At 56.7% G+C, this 22135-nt stretch overlaps 1 protein-coding gene across 3 annotated transcripts in view; it reads right to left on the bottom strand.

Moving 5' to 3' along the window:
* Window positions 1-22135, bottom strand: part of FASTK (Fas activated serine/threonine kinase) — a 52621-nt gene that overhangs the window by 25543 nt on the left and 4943 nt on the right. For all 3 annotated transcript variants that reach the window (XM_050942488.1, XM_050942489.1, XM_050942491.1), the window contains exons 3-9: window positions 18749-19219; window positions 17766-17914; window positions 17347-17563; window positions 16960-17119; window positions 15850-15941; window positions 2263-2872; window positions 1699-1813 (exon numbers count right to left, since the gene is read on the bottom strand). In XM_050942488.1, the coding sequence (XP_050798445.1) occupies window positions 1699-1813; window positions 2263-2872; window positions 15850-15941; window positions 16960-17119; window positions 17347-17563; window positions 17766-17914; window positions 18749-19219 (1814 nt within the window). The remainder of the gene's footprint in view (window positions 1-1698; window positions 1814-2262; window positions 2873-15849; window positions 15942-16959; window positions 17120-17346; window positions 17564-17765; window positions 17915-18748; window positions 19220-22135) is intronic.

The raw sequence follows: 22135 nt of genomic DNA, 5'->3' as shown, positions 1-22135 counted from the left end.
GGGCAGCATCCAGGTGCCCCTTGACTGACTCCTAGGGAAGTCCTAGCAGAAGGTGTTGACTGCCTGGACTCTGGAGAAGGGGCACTGGGGTATATTTGCTCTAGAGGAGGTGCTGCCCCCTCGGGTCGGCAGAGAAAATCCTAGTGCCAAAGGGAGCTGGCATAGTAACATCGGTACCAAGGCTTGAGCTGTTGGTAGTTACAGATCTGCTGGTACTGCTGGAGACTCATGTCGGTACCAGGTGCAGCATGGCGAGTCCTGGTGCCTGCACTGGTGCCAGCACCCAGAGAGAGCCCTCGGTACTGGGACTAGAGACTGAGTTTAAGGCCAAAAGGGCCACTGACCTCCTATATATCACAGCCCTCCATGCCCCTCACCTCTGGCCCCTCACACTAGCAAGGGCTAAGTGGGGGCCACTGACACCAGACGAGGCAGAGGGCCAGCAGTGCTGCACCCAGCAGAGACAGCTGGCATTTGGGCCTGAGACAGAGTCGGAAGGTGCAGAGGCCAAGGCCAAGGCCAAATACCCCGGGTACGGTGCACCGATCTGCCCCGCCTGGAGCAGGCAGTGGTGCTGCCAATGTGCCAGCCAGACCAGCCGAGCTCGCTCTTAGGACTGAGGATGCTGCTTGGCACTGGCGGAGGGGGATCTCTATTCACTGGGTGTTGATGGAGCGGTATCTCAGGGTAGAATGTCCACCAGCAAAAAGCTGGAGCAGCCAGCCACTGGGTGCATGATCTGGAGTGAGTCTGGAGGAGTGGGACCAGCACAGAGCGAGAGGCCAAAGCACGCTGGCACCGGCTGAGTCCCTCACAAGCCTTAGGTGTGGCTGAAGGCCAGCGGGCACAGGCCAAGCCATGAGGCAGCCAGGAGCTAGCGGAAGAAAAGAGGAGGCAGCCAGCAAGGGGCATCCCCAGACTGAACTAGCCGGCCTCAGTAATGCAGATTGGGTGATAAGGTGCAGGTGTCACAGATGAGCCAGGGCTCACTGCCATAGGCACGCCGAGGAGTGGAGCCCAGTTTGAGGGGATGGGGCGGAGGGCACCAGGGTATGCAGACACAGCAGGCCCCGCTGGATGCTGCTGACCCACGATTCTTGCCTCTAGAATGGGGTCCCCAAGGACGGGGCCTCGAAGAACCACCTGCCTGCCCACCTCTTCAATCGCTACCCTAGGGTGCCCCTCAGACCTTGAATTCTGCTGGCCAACAGCAACCGCTCCGGATCAGTGACGCTGCCCAGAGCCACTGACCTGCTCTGATGTGTGCTGGGCCCCCAGCGACAGCTCTGGGCAGAGGCGCCTGGCCCTCCCCACAGGCAGGGAGCGGACGTGCTATGCTCACCCCCACTGGCAGTGGAGAGCAGCCAGCGAGGGCGGGTTGGAGCTCTGCGGGCCTGTGGCAGGCACCGAGTCTCGTCATGGGGCAGGGGATGGCAGCACCCCCTGCTCAGCCGCTCAGGCTCACAGCTCTAGTCTGACAAGGGGTGACTGACTGCGGATCCCCAGAGTATCACCTCCGGGGCTGTCAGGCAGAGCCCCCTTTGCCCCACAGCCCTTACCGCTCCCTCCAGGATGGACCCATCCAACACACTGCCCTCTAGTAACTCCCCTCCAGCCTGCAAGGCAGTCGCCCAGCTCCTGCACCTGAGAGAGGGGCACACGGGGCCAGCCCAGCCTCCTCAGCCCCAGGTCCCTTACCTGAACCAGGCAATAGCCCAGCAGCTGCAAGTGCCTGTCCCTCATGGCTCGAGAGCCCACCAGGATGTCCGAGTTCTGGCAGTAATGCCACTTGTCATTGACTGAGAGGACCACCCTGCAGAGGACAGAGCGGGGGGGGGGGGGAGCATTACCCTCTGCCCAGTACCCCACAGCTGGGGGAGGGGAAAGGGAGTTGGGGGCAGCAGCGTTATACCTCAGACACCCCACGGCCGGGGAAGTGGGATCGGGGGCAGCAGCGTTATACCCCAGAGCCTCATGGCCGGGGGGCAGAGGTTTGACTCACATTGGCCCCTAGACACCCTGGCTGGGCCTGGGGCACGTTACCCACTAATGGGCACGCTGCACCCGTACCCTGCGGCTGAAGGAAGGGAGAGGATGCGGCGCAGATGGGGAGGCACACCCTGGTCCTTATGGCCAGCCGGGGGTAAGGTTTGCCCAGTCCCGAGCCTGCTCTGTACCAATGCCCTACAGGGGATGAGGAGGGGACTGGGACAGTGCTGGGGGAATGAAGACGGGGAGCCCAGATCTTGCCCTGCCCAATACCTCTGAATCTCTTCAGCTCCCTGCAGCCCGTCGCTTGGCCCTCTCTTGGAGCTGGGCAGAGCACAGGGCTCCTCGGCTGGGGCTGCCTTCCCCTTGTCCAGTTCCTCCTGGGCCTGCTGTCCCCTGCGATCAGGCCCAGGGCCACCAGCTGTTGCCTCCCCCTCCTCCAGGATCTTGCTGATAGGGAACTGGAAGAGGATGGCTGTGGAGGTGCCCCTGGGGGAGCAGTCAGAAGTGGTGGCAGGCTGTGGGGCCAGGCACTCCGAGGGGCTGCTGAGCGTGGAGCTGCCTTGGCTCTCCAGCGAGTGCTCTTTGCTCAGGCTGCAGTAGTAATCCGATGGGGGCTGGTAGCAAGGGCCCCCTGGGGCAGGGCAGAGCGTGGGCAGGAAATGCCCAGTGAGGTTGCTTTCCTGGGGGCCCTCGGGGCTGCTGGGCGCCTCCGGAGCGAATGGTGCGAAGTCCTGCAAGTCAGCGGTGAGGGCCAGGACGCTGGAACGCAGGCAGCTGGCAGCAGAGGGCACCCCAGGGCGGGCACAGGTAACCTTGTAGGCTGCAGGGACATGGGCAAGAGGCAGGACCGTGCCCGAGCGGTTAATCCACAACAGGAAATCTGCAGAGACAGAGCATGGATCTGAGGCAGGAGCTGCTGCTGCAGGGTCCATGGAGTGGGGCTCAAGGCATCACTACATACGGTAGGGCCTTAGGGACAGAGCTGGCAAACAGGTGCACCCAGGGGCTGGTGGGAGCCCTCAGACGCACCCAGGGCACCAGCTGCCAGGCATGCCAGAGCAGGGATACGTCTGTCACACTGGAAACTCCATTTTATGGAACCTCCATGCTAGAGCATGCCCCACACCCTGCTGCAGCCTCCCACGGCCCAGGGTGTCATTTTGGAGTGAAGGACTGACCTCTAGCACAGTGACTGTGTCCCAAAAGTGGGCGCAGAGCAACCTAGGGCCTTTGCCACTGATTGTCTCACTCACCCGGGGCACCCACCAGAACAATCAACTCCACACAGGAGCCTGGATGTGGGCAGGGAGCTCAGGGCTGAGGGGGACTGTGACAGAGTGGGAATGATCTTAATGTTTTCTCTGTGGGGGGTGGGGAGTGGCATTATATGTGAAAGAAAATGTAGAAATAAATGAAGTAAAAATCCTAAGTGAAGCCACATGTTCCATAGAATCTCTATAGATAGTAATTCCATGCTCTAATAAGAATATAACAGTAGGGATCTATTATTGACCACCTGACCAGGACAGTGACAGTAACAATGAAATGCTAAGGTAAATTACAGAGGCTATCAAAATAAAGAACTCAATAATAGTGGGGGATTTCAGCTTTCCTCATACTGACTGGGTACATGTCAACTCAGGACGAAATGCAGAGACAAAATTTCTCGATACTTTAAATGACTGCTTCTTGGAGCAGCTGGTACGGGAACCCACAAGGGGAGTGGTAATTCTCGATTTAGTCTTGAGTGGAGCGCAGGATCTGATCCAAGAGGTAACTATAACAGGACCGCTTGGCAATAGTGACCATAATCCAATAACTTTTAACATTCCTGGGGTGGGAAGAACACCTCAACAGCCCAACACTGTGGCATTTAACTTCAGAAAGGGGAACTATGCAAAAAGGAGGTTAGTTAAACAGAAATTAAAAAGGTACAGTGACTAGAGCAAAATCCTTGCAAGTTGCATGGACACTTTTCAAAGACACCATAATAGAGGCCCAAATTAAATGTGTACTCCAAATTAAAAAACACAGTAAAAGAATGAAAAAGAGCCACCGTGGTTTAACAACCATGTAAAAGAAGCAATGGGAAATAAAAAGGCATCTTTTAAAAAGTAGAAATCAAATGCTAGTGAGGTAAATAGAAAGGAGCATAAAAACTGCCAAATTAAGTGTAAAAATGAAAAGCCAAAAACGAGTTTGAAGAACAGGTAGCCAAAAACTCAAAAGGCCGTAACATAATGTTTAAGTACATCAGAAGCAGGAAGTCTTCTAAACAACCAGTGGGGCCCCGGACGATCGAGATACAAAAGGAGTGCTTAAAGACGATAAAGTCATTGCGGAGAAACTAAATGAATTCTTTGCTTCAGTCTTCATGGCTGAGGATGTTAGGGAGATTCCCAAACCTGACCCCATTTTTGTAGGTGACAAATCTGAGTAATTGTCACAGATTGAGGTCTCACTAGAGGAGGTTTGGGAATTAATTGAGAAACTCAACATCAACAAGTCACCGGCACCAGATGGCATTCACCCAAGAGTTCTGAAGGAACTCAAATGTGAAATTGCGGAACTACTAACTATGCTTTGTAACCTGTCCTTTAAATTGGTTTCTGTACCCAATGACTGGAAGTTAGCTAATGTAAAGCCAACATTTAAAAAGGGCTCTGGGGTGATCCCGGCAATTACAGACTGGTAAGTCTAACGTCGGTACTGAGCAAATTAGTCGAAACAATAGTTAAGAATAAAATTGTTGGGACACATAGAAGAACATAAATTGTTGGGCAAAAGTCAACATGGTTTCTGTAAAGGGAAATCGTGTCTTACTAATCTATTAGAGTTCTCTGAAGGGGTCAACAAACATGTGGACAAGGGGGATCTAGTGGACACAGTGTACTTAGATTTCCAGAAAGCCTTTGACAAGGTCCCTCACCAAAGGCTCTTACTTAAATTAAGTTGTCATGGGATGAGAGTGAAGATCCTTTCATGGACTGAAAACTGGTTGAAAGACAGGGAACAAAGGGTAGGAATAAATGGTAAATTTTCAGAATGGAGATGGGTAACTAGTGGTGTTCCCCAAGGGTCAGTCCTAGGACCAATCCTATTCAACTTACTCATTAATGATCTGGAGAAAGGGGTAAAAAGTGAGGTGGCAAAGTTTGCAGATGATACTAAACTGCTCAAGATAGTTAAGACCAAAGCAGACTGTGAAGAACTTCAGAAAGATCTCACAAAACTAAGTGATTGGGCAACAAAATGGCAAAATGAAATTTAATGTGGATAAATGTAAAGTAATGCATATTGGAAAAAATAACCCCAACTATACATACAATATGATGGGGGTTAATTCAGCGACAACTAATCAGGAAAAAGATCTTGGAGTCATTGTGGACAGTTCTCTGAAGACGTCCACGCAGTGTGCAGTGCCAGTCAAAAAAGCAAACAGGATGTTAGGAATCATTAAAAAGGGGATAGAGAATAAGACTGAGAATATCTTATTGCCCTTATATAAATCCATGGTACACCCACATCTCGAAGACTGTGTACAGATGTGGTCTCCTCATCTCAAAAAAGATATACTGGCACTAGAAAAGGTTCAGAGAATGGCAACTAAAATGATTAGGGGTTTGGAACAGGTCTCACATGAGGAGAGATTAAAGGCGCTAGGACTTTTCAGCTTGGAAAAGAGGAGACTAAGGGGGGGATCTGATAGAGGTATATTAATTTATTTATTTTATAATTTTAAGGAGATATACCTATCTCCTAGAAAAGACGGTTACTCACCTTTGTAACTGTTGTTCTTCGAGATGTGTTGCTCACATCCATTCCAGTTAGGTGTGCGCGCCGCGCGTGCACGTTCGTCGGAAACTTTTTACCCTAGCAACTCCAGTGGGCCGGCAGGTCGCCCCCTGGAGTGGCGCCGCCATGGCGCTCAATATATATCCCTGCCGGCCCACCCGCTCCTCAGTTCCTTCTTGCCGGCTACTCCGACAGTGGGGAAGGAGGGCGGGTGTGGAATGGATGTGAGCAACACATCTCGAAGAACAACAGTTACAAAGGTGAGTAACCGTCTTTTCTTCTTCGAGTGATTGCTCACATCCATTCCAGTTAGGTGAATCCCAAGCCATACCTAGGCGGTGGGGTCAGAGTGAGAAGTCGCGGCATGGAGTACTGCAGATCCGAAGGCCGCATCCTCTCTTGACTGCTGGACCAGGGCGTAGTGGGAAGCAAAGGTGTGGACCGATGACCAGGTCGCTGCCCGACAGATTTCCTGGATGGGCACATGGGCGAGGAAAGCCAGCGACGACGCCTGCGCCCTGGTAGAATGCGCAGTCACATGGCCCGTAGGAACGTGGGCCAAGTCATAACAGGTCCTGATACAGGACGTTACCCATGAGGATAACCTCTGGGAGGAGATAGGAAGCCCCTTCATGCGGTCTGCTACCGCCACGAAAAGCTGGGGGGATTTGCGGAAGGGCTTGGTCCTCTCCACGTAGAACGCGAGAGCCCTACGGACATCAAGCGAGTGAAGCTGCTGCTCCCTGCCTGAGGAGTGAGGTTTCGGGAAAAAAACCGGAAGGAATATCTCTTGGCTGATGTGGAAGGACGAGACTACCTTGGGAAGAAAGGCAGGGTGTGGCCTCAGCTGCACCTTATCTTTGTGGAAGACTGTATACGGGGGGTCTACCACAAGAGCCCGGAGTTCCGACACCCGCCTAGCTGAGGTGATAGCTACTAGAAAGGCAGTCTTCCAAGAGAGGTAAAGCAGGGAGCAAGTAGCTAACGGTTCAAAGGGGGGTCCCATGAGCCGGGACAACACCAGGTTAAGATCCCAGGTTGGAGCAGGGAGACGGACGTTAGGGTATAAACGTTCCAGTCCCTTAAGGAATCTAGACACCATCGGGTGAGAAAAAATAGAGCGACCATCCGCACCCGGGTGAAAGGTGGAGATAGCTGCTAGGTGGACTCGTAACGACGATATCGCCAGACCTTGCTGTTTGAGGGACCAAACGTAGTCTAAGATATCGGCCACCGAAACTTCCATAGGGCGGAGATTTCTCTCCACGCACCAACAGGAGAAACGCTTCCACTTGGCCGAATATGTCGCTCTCGTGGAAGGCTTCCTGCTGCCCAAAAGCACCTCCCTCACCGGTGTGGAGCAGCGTAGCTCAGAACCGGTCAGCCACGCAGGAGCCACGCCGCTAGGTGCAGCGACTGGAGGTCCGGGTGACAGAGGGTCCCGTGCTCCTGGGTAATCAGGTCCGGGTGAAGGGGCAGGGGAACTGGGTCGGCTATGGTCAGGTCCAACAGCATGGGGTACCAATGTTGCCTGGGCCATGCCGGGGCTACCATGATCACGCGAGCCCTGTCCCTGCGCACCTTCAGAAGGACCCTGTGGACCAGAGGGAACGGGGGAAACGCGTAGAACAAGTGGGTCGACCACGGAATAAGGAAGGCATCCGCTATCGACCCGGGCTCCCTGCCCTGAAAGGAGCAGAACGCCTGGCACTTCCTGTTCCCCCCGGACGCGAAGAGGTCCACACGGGGATAACCCCACCTCCGGAAGATGGAGAGGGCGACGTCCGGGCGAAGGGACCACTCGTGCGACAGGAAGGATCTGCTCAAGCGATCCGCCAGCGTGTTCCGTACTCCGGGGAGGAAGGAAGCCGTGAGGTGAATGGAGTGGGCTACACAAAAGTCCCAGAGTCGCATCGCCTCGTGACACAGGGGAGAGGATCTGGTGCCGCCTTGCTTGTTGATATAGTACATGGTCGTCGTGTTGTCGGTAAACACCGCGACACAACGACCTTGAAGCTGATGGCAGAACGTCTGACAAGCAAGGCGGACCGCTCTCAACTCCCGCATGTTGATGTGCAACCCCACCTCCTTCTGGGACCACAGGCCCTGCGTTCTCAGGGTCCCCAGGTGGGCCCCCAAGCCCAGATCTGAGGCATCCGTTGTCAGGGACACCGAGGGCTGAGGTGGGTGGAAAGGGAGCCCCGCACACACTACCGACTGGTCTAGCCACCAGTCGAGAGAATCTAACACCCCTTGGGGGATCGTGATCAGCATGTCTAGCGGCTGTCTTGCCGGCCGGTAATGATCGATGAGCCACAACTGGAGGGGCCTCATGCGGAGCCGAGCATAACCGGTCACAAAGGTGCAAGCCGCCATGTGGCCTAACAGGGCTAGACATGTCCGCACTGATGTCAAGGGGGCTGCCCGCAGTCGTTGAACGATCGCTGACAATGCCTGGAACCTCTGCAACGGCAGCAAGGCCCTGGCCACGGTGGCGTCCAGGACGGCCCCGATGAATTCCACCCTCTGCGTGGGGATCAGGGTGGACTTGTCCATGTTTATCAAGAGGCCCAAAGTAGCAAACGTGCCGGTGATCACGCGGACATGGTTGCAGACTTGCCGTTCCGACGTGCCCCGAATCAACCAATCGTCTAGATAAGGGAACACGTGGATACGACTGCGTCGAAGATGTGCCACAACAGCTGCCATGCACTTTGTAAACACCCTCGGGGCCGTAGAAAGGCCAAATGGGAGGACTGCAAATTGGTAATGAAGGGGGCCCACTACGAAGCGAAGGAAACGTCTGTGGTGTGGCCAAATGGCAATGTGAAAATACGCGTCCTGCATGTCGAGGGCGGCGTACCAGTCTCCCGGATCCAGGGATGGGATAATGGTCCCCAGGGATACCATGCGGAACTTCAACTTCACCAGGTATTTGTTGAGCTCTCGCAGGTCGAGGATAGGCCTGAGGCCTCCCTTGGCCTTGGGGATCAGAAAATAACGGGAATAAAACCCCTTGCCTTTCTCGTTTTCTGGAACCGCCTCTATAGCTCCCTTGCTGAGGAGCGTCTGTACCTCCTGCCGAAGGAATTGCTCGTGAGAGGGGTCCCTGAAGAGGGACGAGGAAGGGGGGCGGGAAGGAGGAAATGATACAAACTGCAGGCGGTATCCCGTCTGCACCGTGCGTAAGACCCAGCGGTCCGATGTTATTTGGGTCCACGCCGGGAGGAAAAACGAAAGGCGGTTGGAAAACGGGGGGGAAGGATCCATGGGAGAAACTGTTACTGCGCCCTCGGGCGCACCTTCAAAATGAAGGCTTGGGTCCAGGCGGGGGCTTAGAGGAGCCTTGGTTTTGTCCCCCTTGGTTCCCCGAATGCCTGCGCCTTCCATTCCTGCCACGGCGCCTGTTAAGGTCCTGCCGTTGGCGGAACTGGGAATATGGCCTGCGCTGCTGTTGTTGCTGTGGCCGGAAGGGTCTGCGTTGCGTTCCCGGTGTGTGCATCCCGAGGGAGCGCATAATGACCCGATTGTCCTTCAGACTCTTGAGTCTGGGGTCTGTCTTTTCGGAAAACAGGCCCTGGCCTTCGAATGGGAGGTCCTGGATGGTATGCTGGAGCTCCGGAGGAAGGCCAGAGACCTGCAGCCAGGAGATGCGGCGCATCGTTACTCCCGACGCGAGGGTGCGGGCAGCCGAGTCTGCAGCGTCCAAAGAAGCTTGCAAAGATGTACGTGCAACCTTCTTGCCCTCATCTAAGATGGCTGCAAATTCCTGGCGGGCGTCTTGCGGCAGCAGCTCCTTAAATTTGTCTGCTGCCACCCAGGAGTTGAAGGCGTACCTGCTGAGCAGGGCCTGCTGGTTCGATACCCTGAGCTGCAGCGCCCCAGCCGAGTATACTTTACGGCCGAGGAGGTCCATCCGCCTGGCCTCCCTGGATTTGGGGGCTGGAGCTTCCTGCCCATGACGCTCTTTGTCATTTACTGATTGTACCACCAGGGAACACGGTGTCGGGTGTATATGGAGGTACTCATAGCCTTTAGAAGGGGCCATGTACTTCCGCTCGACGCCCCTCGCCGTAGGGGGGATGGAGGCCGGAGACTGCCAGATGGTATTGGCGTTGGCCTGGATGGTCCTTATGAAGGGTAGGGCGACCCTGGTGGGAGCATCGGATGAGAGGATGGTAACAATCGGATCCTCTATTTCCGAGACCTCCTCGGCTTGTAGGCTCAGATTCTGAGCTACTCGCCTGAGGAGGTCTTGGTGTGCCCTGAGGTCCAGCGGGGGGGGGGCTACTGGAGGAGGTACCAGCCACCGCTTCATCAGGGGAGGAGGATGAGGAGACCCCCGGCAAGAGAGTGTCTAATGGAGGGTCTCCCTCGGCCCTCGCCTCTGTCTCAGGAGCCAGAGCAGAGTCTTGCTGCTTGGACCCTTCCTCCCCATCCGGGGAGGGAGGGGGGCGAGACAATGAGGCTTCCGGCACCCTGTGTTCCGCCGTCGCAGGCCTAGCAGGAAGCTGTTGGGGCCCCTGGGCTTGATGGTATGCCCAGGGTGTCCAAAACCCCCATTGCTGCGGGCCTTGGTCGTGTTGTGGTGGGTCATGAAACAGCGCCGCCTGCCGGTTGGTGCCCAACGCATACCCGCTGTCCGTTTGGGAGGAGACCGACGGCTGTCTAGAAGGCCACGGCGGGGCAGACCCTGGTTGGTAAGGGTCTGCGCGGGTCGGCACCGAAGATCTTCTCGGTGCCGGGGATCGGTACCGGGAGTCATATCGGTGCCGGGATCGGGACCGGGACCTGTCTCGGTGCCGGGATCTGGACCGGTACCGGCCGCCGCTTCGGTGCCGGGATCGGGACCGGGACCTGCCACCAGCTCGGTGCCGGGAGGTCGACCGGGACCGGGACCTGCCACCAGCACGGTGCCGGGAGGTCGACCGGTGCGGCGAGTGACGGCGGGACTGGCTCCTGGAGTCACGGTGCCGGTATCGGCGGCTGGAGTCCGACCGCGACCGCCTTGAGGTCGACCGGTGCCGCGAGTGCGACCGGTACCGCCGAGGAGAGCGGTGCCGGGACTGCGAGCGGCGACGAGATCTCGATCTGCCGTGACGTCGGGACCTGGACCGTGAGCGCGAGTCCCTAGACGGTGCCGACATCATTGGCTTGCCTCTAGACGCGACCCGCACCGGAGGTACCGGGGGTGGCAGCTGAGTAGGCTCAGTTAAGGCAATGAGGTCCCGAGCCGAGGCGAAGGTCTCCGGCGTGGATGGGACCAATATCTCGACCCCAGATCTCATGGGGGAGCTTGGCGGCACCGGACTCGACGGACCCGCCGGGCCCGGAGTCGACGGTGCCTGCGGCGCCGCGGCCGATGTTGAGGCCGGGCGCTCCAGTCGGGTCTGCCTGGCTGGAGTAGCAGACTTCGACGGTCTTGGTTCTGTCCCCGGTGCCGGAGAAGGTCGGTGCCGGGGAGTCTTTTCGGTGCCGGTGCGATCCGGTGCCGGCACCGAGATCACGGCCTGCGAAGCCGCCGGGTCAAGTGCCGCCTCCATAAGGAGAGTCCGGAGTCTTTGATCCCTCTCCTTTTTTGTTCTTGGCTTAAAAGCCTTGCAGATGCGGCACTTGTCCAATCTGTGCGATTCCCCCAGGCACTTCAGGCACGCGTCGTGGGGGTCGCTGGTGGGCATAGGCTTCTTGCAGGCCGCACACTGCTTGAAGCCCGGCGAACCAGGCATGAGCCCGGTGCCGGGTGCCGGGAAGGGCTAGAGCCCCCGGCGAACAACTATTTACAATCTATTTACAGTTAATTACTACTATCTATACTTAACAATCTAACTAACAACTATAACAATACGAGAGATAACGAGAGATAACAAGGAGAGCTAGGGACGTGGAGGACAGCTATGCCGCGCTCCACAGTTCCAACGACCGACACGGCGGTAAGAAGGAACTGAGGAGCGGGTGGGCCGGCAGGGATATATATTGAGCGCCATGGCGGCGCCACTCCAGGGAGCGACCTGCCGGCCCACTGGAGTTGCTAGGGTAAAAAGTTTCCGACGAACGTGCACGCGCAGCGCGCACACCTAACTGGAATGGATGTGAGCAATCACTCGAAGAAGAACTGGAAGGGACCCTGAACGGTCATTGAGTCTAGCATCCTGCCTTTACTTGTAGGACCAAGTACTGATTTTGCCCCAGATACCTAAGTGGTCCCCTCAAGGATTGAAGTCACAACCCTGGGTTTAGCAGGCCAATGCTCAAACCACGTTATTTACTTATTCCCATAATACAAGAACTAGGGATCACCAAATGAAATTAATAGGCAGCAGGTTTAAAACAAATAAAAGGAAGTTCTTCTTCACACAGCGCACAGTCAACTTGTGGAACTCCTTACCTGAGGAGGTTGTGAAGGCTGGGACTATAACAGTGTTTAAAAGAGAACTGGATAAATTCATGGAGGTTAAGTCCATTAATGGCTATTGGCCAGGATGGGTAAGGAATGGTGTCCCTAGCCTCTGTTTGTCAGAGGGTGGTGATGGACGGCAGGAGAGAGATCACTTGAGTATCATAGATATCAGTGTTGGAAGGGACCTCAGGAGATCATCTAGTCCAACCCCCTGCTCAAAGCAGGGCCAATCCCCAAATGGCCCCCTCAGGGATTGAACTCACAACCCTGGGTTTGAGCAGGTCATTACCTGTTAGGTTCACTCCCTCTGGGGCACCTGGCATTGGTCACTGTTGGCAGACAGATACTGGGCTAGATGGACCTTTGGTCTGACCCAGTACAGCTATTCTTATGTTCTCTGAATACTGTAGCGTGCCTCAGTTTCCCCTATGTGTTACTCAAGAGTCTAGGTGGTGGAATAAGGGTGTGATTGTTGCAGAGACCCCTAGAGAGCAGGTGTGACTGTGACTGGCTGCAGAGAACAGCCAACACTCTGGCCTGGCACCTGAAGGCCAGGGCCCCTGCTCTGCAAGAATGAACTCAGAAGTGTTGGAGAACAGAGAAAATGTGACCTGCTAGCCTGGGAAAGAGACAAAGGATGGAGGAGGGGCAAGGGGCCTGATGGAGGCCAGGCAGCTGGAAGGGGTCAGCCTCCTGGGTTTATTTTGGGGGGACGGGGGGGGGAGAGGAGAGAGAGCAAGAGCACCCAGGGCTCTGGATTCCAATCCTCCCCCCCCACAAGATGGACTTGCCTGTAATTTCCGGTTTCCTGTGCTAACAAGCTCTGCTCTACGCTGGGCTCCTGACGACTAATAACCTGTTTGTGTCACATGCTGGTTGGGGGTCACTGTCAGCTGCAGAGCGTGGGGCAGGGCCCTTTGGAGGTGTGAGGCTCCCCAGCTATCACATCCAGGGGGATTCGCTGCAGGGAGCTCATGGTGGACAGGGGGCTTCGAGGGGGCTTGCCCTGGGGGGGCAGGGGTCACGCTGCATCAGAGTCTTGGCTCAGCTTCTTCCCCAGACTGTGACGCCCGTGACCAGAAGCCTGGATGGGGGCAGAGGCTGGACATCCTCAGTCTGGGCTCAGGGGGTCAGAGCCCAAGGCACCTGTGGAGCTGTACCAGCAACCCCTCCTCATGGGGACGCAGCTTCCAGCGGCAAGAGGGCGTTTCCCTACAGCTAGCATCAGGCCTCGAGTGAAGCAAGGTGACTTTCCCCAGCAGAGCTGCGTTTGCACTGGGGCGGTCGCAGGGGGAGAAATGTCAAAGAGATGCTAATGATCCCCCCCATGACATACCTTTCCTGCAGAGCAGGCCTAAGGCCAGACCTGCTGGGGGTGCTTGGCCAGGTAACTACATGGCATACTTCACCGTACCAGCACAGTGCTCTGCGGAATGCAGCCCCGCGAGCCTGGTAACAGCACTGCCCTGTCGGGATCGCTATGTCTACACCAGGGGCCTTCTGCTGGCCCAGCTCCGTCAATCACCACATCCCCGGCTGTGCGGACAGGAGTCCGTAGGGCAGACTTGGTGCGTATTTCAGGGGCAGGCCTCTGAAGGGGGCAGGCCACCATGTACAAGAAGCCCAGGCTAAGGAGAGGAGGCAGGAAGGGCTGCCTGGCCTGTGGACACTGATGGAAGCCAGGACTCACTAGGGGTAGTACAACATCGTGAAGGCAGCCAAGAGCCGTACTTCTCCAGTGGTCCAGAATGGCCTTTGCTAAGCCTGTGGCCCTGCTGTCCTGCCACAGTGTCCCTGAGGGGTTCCTGAGAACCAGCTCCCTGTCCTGCACTCCCAGAGGCAAGACTCAGAGGGAACACATTCAAGCAATGGGGCTTGGGGCTGGGTGTGGGAGGTCTAGGGTTGCCGGGCCCCGCTCCTCAAGGAAGGGTGATGGACCAGAGGTCTGCACCTGGGAGTGTGCCTCAGAGCTAGGAACAGTGCTCCTGGGCCAGCTGGGCCATGTGGGATCCAGCCACTGGGCCCACTCATGACTGGGGCCCTTAGAGAGCGACTGGGCTGGGGGTGGCATGAGGCTGAGCCACATCAGTGTCCTGGAAAATCCACCCTCCCTTGTAATATGGGTGCAGGGCTAGGCATGTCCAGGGCGGGGGGGGTCACTGCCCTGGGGAGCCCTCAAACGCAGGGGTGCAGGGCGAGACCTGTCTGGTGGCAGAGGAGGGGTCACCACTCTGAGGAGCCCCCCACGCACACACAGGGGTGCAGGGTGAGACCTGTCTGGTGGGGGAGGAGGGGTCACCACCCTGAGGAGCCCCCCCCCCCCACACACACACACGGGTGCAGGGCTAGGCCTGTCTGGCGGGGGAGGAGGAGGTCACCACCTGAGGAGCCCCTCTCCCCACCGCCCCCACACACACAGGGTGCAGGGCTAGGCCTGTCTGGTGGGGGAGGAAGGGTTACCACCCTGAAGAGCCCCCCTCCACACACACACACAGGGCTGCAGGGCGAGGCCTGTCTGACGGGGGAGGAGGGGTCACCACTCTGAGGAGCCCCCCCACACACACAGGGGTGCAGGGTCAGGCCTGTCTGGTGGGGGAGGAGGGGTCACCATCCTGAGGAGCCCCCCCCCCCCCCACACACACACACGGGTGCAGGGCTAGGCCTGTCTGGCGGGGGAGGAGGGGTCACCACCCTGAGGACCCCCTCTCTGTCCCCCCTGCCCCTACACACACACGGGTGCAGGGCTAGGCCTGTCTGGCGGGGAAGGAGGGGTCACCACGCTGAGGACCCCCTCTCTGTCCCCCCCCCAACCCCCAAGGTGCAAGGCTAGGCCTGTCTGGAAGGGTTGTCACTGCCCTGGGGTGACCTGCAGTGAGGCTAGCTGAGCTCAGGCAGATTTTGCTCCTTCCATATTTCCAGCCCCAGTAAACTCCCCAAATTCCCTTCGACTTCTCACGCTCGTTCCGAGAGGCTCAGCTCAGTCGGGGAGGGGTCTCCCCAGGCCCCACAGGGAGGGGGCATCCCTGCTTCCCCGGGGGCCGGTATGCCATCTCCTCTCCCGCAGGACGTGTTTCCTCAGGGGTGCCTGGAGCCTACAGTCAAAGATCTGCCTGCACCCCCTGCTCCCTAGGGACACCCCCAGGAACGTTACTGTGACGAAGCGGGAATGTTCTGGCTACGTTCTGTGAATGCTGAGTGGGGAGTATTGAACTGAGAAGGTGGCAGAGGAGTTTTGCTGGGACGGCCCAGGCCTGCATTGGGGAAGGGAGGATACCTGAGCATGTCACCTGAGAACCCAGGAGGGGGGTTGAAGGCCAGGTGACACCTCTGCCTGGGGAAAAATGGACAAAGGACACAAAGGCTGGGGGAGGAGCCGGGGGGAGGCTGAGTGAGAGGTTGGAGGAAGTTTCAGTTTGGAGCTGGCTGGGAAATGGAGAGGGGCCCCGACAGGGCTTGGGCTTCCCAACAGGGCTGTGGCCTCCCTGGGGCTCCCAGTTGGACCTAACTAAAGGGGGTCCTGTTGTTTGTCTCAGCAAGACCTGTCTTGGACTGTGTTCCTGTTGTCTAAATAAACCTTCTGTTTTACTGGCTGGCTGTGAGTCCTGGTGAACCGCAGGAAGCGGCAGGTGCCGGACCTAGTCTCCCCCACACTCCGTGACAGTTACCTGTGCAGTATCCGGGGGGCAGCACCTCGTCCTGCCGGTAGCACTCCTCTCCCACCAGCTGCCTCAGGGCCTCAGCCACCAGCCCCTTGTAACTGAAGCGAGGAACAAGAGGGGTCACAGCAAACCCCCAGCCACCTCCCACCTCCTCTGCTGGGCCGCAATGCTCACGCCCATCAAACCCGGCCCTCCCGAGGCCACAGGGCACTACTGGCCCTGCCGCTGCGGCTGCCCCACTAACCCAGGGCTGGTCCACAGCAGACTGACCCAGCCCCGCTGCTCAGAAATCCTCCCCCGCCCCATGCAACATAGTTAGGCCACCCTCTAGCACTGTCTACACTCTACAGGGAGGCTGAACTCATCCAGCCCTAGCTCCTGCCTCTTGGGGAGGGGCCAGAGCAATGGGCAAACCCCTCCCATTGCCCTGTCTACACAGCAGCTCTACAGTGGTGTAGCTGCAGCACTGCACCGCAGAGCGTCTCGGAGCTCAGAACGTGCCCACTGCAGACAGGGTGCCAGCCCTAGCCGTGGGCACAGCACAAGCTTCCCCTGCCTCGCACCTCCGGGCCGGGCGTCTCCCCTGCTGCTTCATAGTAGGAAGCTTCTCCTCCCAGAGCAGGAGATGCAGAGTCAGTGGGGGACTGGGGGCGAGGGGGGGGAAGAGAACGGCACAGAACTGAGAACTGCCACCCCCATCACCCTGGGCTGGGTACCGCCCCTCCGACCCGTAAGGCCTGTGTGCTGGGCCCTCCGACACCCCCCTTCCCCCAGGCTGGACACTGCCCCTCCGACCCGTACAGCCTGCATGCTGGGCCCTTCAACACCGCCCCCCCCGGCTGGACACCAACCCTCCAACCCGTACAGCCTGGGCGCCGGGCCCTCTGACAAACACCCCCTGCCCCCCCCCCCCGGGCTGGACACCACCCCTCCGACCTGTATGGCCTGCGTGCTGGGCCCTCCGACACTGGTCCCCCCGGCTGGACACTGCCCCTCCAACCTGGGCGCCGGGCTCTCCGACACCCACCCCCCTCCCATCACCCTGGGCTGAGCACTGCTCCTCCGACCCGCATGGCCTGCTGCCCTCAAACCCTGCCCCCGCACCAGCCCCCTAACCTGTATTTCCTGTTGGCCTCGTCAGCTGTCAGGGCGTGGTCAAACATGAGGACCCGGTAGCGTGGGTCAAGGCGTGGGCCACTGTAATCTTGGAACTCCAGCTCCAGTGCTGCATCCAGCAGAGAGAGGTAGCGGCGCACGATCAGCGCATAGGGGCTGCCTGCACCGGGAAAGAGACAGGAAGTGCTGCTGTCCCCCTGCTCACGCCAGGATCCTCCTTTCCTGGGGCAGGGGACAGATCCTAGCAGGGGCTCTATCCACCCCACACACTCCTCCCACTTTCCTGGAAAGGGCTGCCATACCCAACTCTTTGGGACCCACCTCCCACCTCTAGCCCTGGGGGCTGTAACCAGCTGTGAGGGTTTCCTGGGCAGAGGACTGACATACTCATGACATTGGTGATGAAGGCTGGGGAGAAAACCTGGTGCAGGACAGCCTGGGGGAAGTGTCTGAGCTGGAACATGGACATGAGGATGTTGACAGTGGCCAGGGGCGAGCTGGCTGCCTTCTGCTCCAGGATGGCCTCCAGCTTGGGGAAGAGTTCGCTGTGGTTAGATGGCCGGTAATTCATGCGGCTGAAGGGAAACACCAGCTTCTGGATCACCTGCAGCCAGAGAGAGAGGGAGTGAGGCTGGGGCAGGCGGGGGCATGGAGGACTGGCCAGTCTTGCCCTGAAGGGGCCCTTCCCTGGTAACTGCACTGAGATCCCCACTCACATGGGGGACTCTGTTATCCCCCTTGGTAACGGGAGAGCTCCATGGAGCTGGGCCTCAGCCTGCCTCCCAGGGGCAGGGCAGGGCGCTCACCTTGCTCTCCAGCTGCTCCCCACGCTTCAGCAGGAAGTTGGCGATGGTGTCGAGCAGGCGTGGCTCACGCAACCTGTGCCGGGCCACATACTTGGCAATCAGCGCCATGGTGTAGGGGGTGAGGTTCTCGGCCTTCCTTGGGAGCCACTCTGCAGGGAACACCACAGAGCAGGGCTGCATCAGCCAGAAACCCCAGACACTGCCTGCCTGGGGCCCTATGTCCTGGAGGATAACAGCAAGGCCCTTCCAAGCCAGGTCTCTGCACGGGACTCCCTGGGGCTCCAACTGAAACAAGGACACTGCTCCCACGCTCCCTGCAGGATTGGCCCACACACCCGGGCTGAGGTGCACAAGGGGTCAAGAGCAGGACGGGCACCCTCGACCCTCCCAGAGCAACCACTGACAGGCAGGCTCCCATGTGTGCAGCCTGCACAGTACCGCTCCCCGTGCCAGACATTGGGAGATCGTCACAGGGTGCTCCTGGAAGAGCAGGGATGCATGGCTTAGAGGGCAGGCACAGCCTGTGCTGTTTAAACCACCACCACGGGGGTGAATCAGCAAGTTGGTACAAGGCCTCCTCTGCCGAGCCCAGGGCAGCTCCCATGCAGGCTGCAGGGGCCCCAGAGCTTTCCAGAAGAGCACATCTGCGTGTACAGATGTCCCTTTCCTCCTCACCCCAAACGGCTGAGGTTCCTGTGCTCCAGCCTCCAGAATTCACCATCCAGCCACCAACCTGGGACACCTCTGCCCAGAAGGGGAATGGCTGGGCAACCCCAATCGCAGCTGTGGCTGCTCTAACGTCAGGCATTTTCCCAGCACACCGGGGAAGGGCTAGCACAGCTGAGCTCAGGCTGCCAGGATGTCCTTTAAGGGGCAAGAAAGGGCAGGGAACAGAGGGAGAGGGTGGCCCAGAGCCCAGACCAGCCCATGCTGGGGAAAAGTTTGAGGCAAGCCTGGGGAGGTGGGTAGCCCCCAGCCCTCACCTGCCATGCTGCGGATGAAGCGCTCCTGGCGGTTCTCATAGAAGAGCTGCGAGCTGAAGATGGCCTCCAGGGCCTTATTGTTGGCCTCCTGAGCGCACAGGGCCAACATCTCATCCAGCAGGGCTAGCTCGTGCTCGCGGACGGCACTCACTTGCCCCAGCGTGTGCCTGACCAGGCGCAGGATCTTGCGGTTGTTGAGAAGTTGCTGGTCAGAGGCTGGGTGGCCCTGCAGTGCCTGGGCCCGGAGCCGGTAGTAGGAGAGGAGGAGGAAGAGGGTCTGTGGGTGGCGCTCCTTCTCCAGATGCCGCTCCAGGCTGCTGAGGCAGGACTCCACCAGGGGGTGGGGGCTGGATGGGTGAAGCCGCATCACACTGCTGAACACCATGGAGACGTCCTTCTGGTTGAAGCGCCCCAGGCGGCTCCGGGACTCATCCTCCAGCACCTGCACCAAGGCTGACTCACCAGGGAGGCCTGGAGACAGAGCAGGGATTAGGAAACCTTGCCCTCTGGCATACCTCTGCAGCCACTCGCTGCAGGAGCTGGGTTCTGCCTCTGCCCTCACTCAGAGCTTTTCCATCAGCAGCACTAGGAAACCAACCCAGGTCAGGTCAGTTTTGCTGCTGCCCACAGCATGAGCTGAGTCTTGTCAATTACCCCTGAGGTTTCTTGGGAAGTGCTAGATGGCCCCAGCAGTGCTGGAGCTGCCTGTGGGCAGACTCAGGCAGGGGTGCAGAGCACCATGGTCAGATTCGGAGGGTCCTTCCCGAGGGGAAGAGCTAGAAATGCCATGATGTTTCAGTTAAAGCTGGGATCCGGCAGAAACGGATCCACTCTGCACCAGGGCAGACTCCTGATCTCCATGAGTGGGCTTTTACAGGTCCAGACTGCTGTGCCTGCAACCCCCAACCACCCAGAGCCACAGGCACACGCAGCAGGTCTTCCCTCCAGCATCCTGCTCCGGCTCTCGGAAAGGGAACCCGATTCAAATCAGTCAGGTCCCTATGGATTCCAGCTGATCCTGAGAATCATCCTCTAAAATATCAGCTAAACAAAAAAAATGGTTTTAGCTCTCATGATTGCAAAGAAAATGTTGAAATGCAACCCGAGTACGACCAATGCCATGAGACTGGCCTCAGTGCCCAGCCAGCTTGAAGAGGGGTGGCAGCCCATTCCTCTCGGGGTGGGGGAGGGGAGTAATGATGCTGAAACCTAAGATGCTGATTTCCCTGTGATCATTCTGAGTCTAATCCAGTGGATCCCAAACTTTAACAACCTGTGAACTCCTTTCACTAAAATGTCAAGTCTCGTGAACCCCCGCCTAAAAATGAATATTTCCAGGGATTTTCTCCTTCATCCGAGTATAAATTATTAAAGCAATGATCTTGGAAATATAAAATTTGTTTTTGTGACATGCTTATTACACACTATTTATTATTAATTATTATTTATCAGTACAGTGTTTTTATTACATTATGAAAACGGCAACACTCTTCCAAGATCCCACTTTCATAGCTTGTACCAGTTTGAATAAGTCTGTTATAAGACCAGGCTCCTATGTTTCTTCAAGGAGTATCAGATGTGAAACAGCAGGAGGGTATTTAAGGAGCCAACTCAAAGAGTTCCTCCTACACAAGCATTCAGGTCTTGAGCAGTCCAGGCAAACAATGCATGTTATAACAAAGCTTCAACTTGTTCTTCATAATCATTTTAAATAAAATACTAGCTGCCTATTTAATTTTAAAAACAGCAAAAAATATCCACCTCCATTTCCATTTCTTATAAGGAGTCTTGGAAGTTTAAATTTCCTCAGTGTGACAGATACGCTTGCTTTGATTTGCTTAGCTCTTGGAAGTCCAGGGGCTCCGGGCTGCTAGCCTTGTGCTGCTCGGGGGTCCCTATGGACAGCTCTGTCCACCATTAGGGAATTTTTTCCTGAGAACCCCCTGTAACATTTCAAGGAACCCCAGTTTGGGAACCACTGATCTAGTCTGATGCTTAGTGAAGTCAATGGAAAGTCTTGTTGACTTTTCTGGGCACAAGATTGGACTGTCCAGCAGTCACACCTATTCCACAACCTCACACTGCCTTCTCTGCCTTGTACAGGGAGGAATTACCTGTCTTCTTCAAAACCCAGGAGATGCGGCACTAACCAGGCTAATCATTCCCAACTCATCTTTTAATTTAAATGAATATTTTAATTAAGGTAACTGAAGAAGTGACAGTAGCAGAGTCACTAACAGGGACCACAATCGAATTAAGTTCAACATCCCAGAGAAGGTAGGGCCCCAAGAAGTGACAGTGACACAACATTTCAGAAAGAGATTGAAATATGAGGCAGATGGTCAAATAGGCTCTCAGGTCGGAAGTAAAGAAAGTGAAATCCCCGCAAGTGGCATGGATCCTAGTGAAACAAACAGGAAGAGACACTCAGAACATATATGAGCTGTAAGACCAAGATTAAATGAATGAGGCTAGCAGGCAGTGGCAAGAGGCTACGTGAGCCCAACAGAAATCCAACAGCACGTCCAAGAGCCCCGAAGGAGCGTCAGTAAGAAGAGGCTGAGCTGCTTTACGAAAACCAGCCGCTGTCTCAGACGTTCAGAGGGGCCAAAGCTGTACCCAGATCTAAAAAGACCCTGGGGTGAGCTGGGGAATTTGACCAGTCAGCCTTACAGCTGTACCTGGCAAACTGGTTGAAATGATCATTAACAACAGTCTGTTAAAAGACCTGGAAGAACTGGGTTTCACAGGGTCTAACCAGTGTCATTTTTGCCAAGGAAAATCACGTCTCACTCATCTATTGAGCCAACTGACATAATTTAGACTTTCAAAAGGCCTTTTCCAAAGTCCCCCACAAGAGGTAACTAAAGAAGCGAAGTCATCCTGGGGTGAGAGGGACAGTGCTGTCCTGGATCGAAGGCTGGCTGGGCACAGAAAGTGAGAGCAGGACTAAAGGACACAAGGTTAACAGCGGGGCCTGAAGGCTCCAAGCTACGTCCTGTGTTTAATGAATTTATCACTGGTCTGGAAAGGAGGGTAAGCAGGGAAATAGCAGCATTTGCAGCTGATAAGTTATTTAGGTGAGTCAGGCCCAGAGAGGGCGGTGAGGAACTCAGATCTCAAGCCCAGCTGGGTGAAAGGGCTGCATGACAGGCAGTGAAGTTCACTGTTGATAAATAGTAAGTAATGCGCATTGGAGTGGAAAATATGAACGACTTGTCCACCTGACAGTGCTCGACATTAACTGTGTCAGCCCAGGAAAGGGATAAAAATAAATAAATAATAAATAATTGGAGATATACCAATCTCCTAGAACTGGAAGGGACCTTGAAAGGTCATTGAGTCCAGCCCCCTGCCTTCACTAGCAGGACCAATTTTTGCCCCAGA

This window comes from Gopherus flavomarginatus, chromosome 2 (genome assembly GCF_025201925.1).
Source record: "Gopherus flavomarginatus isolate rGopFla2 chromosome 2, rGopFla2.mat.asm, whole genome shotgun sequence".
Lineage (NCBI taxonomy): Eukaryota > Metazoa > Chordata > Testudines > Testudinidae > Gopherus > Gopherus flavomarginatus.
This window is presented reverse-complemented; position numbering and strand designations above follow the sequence as displayed.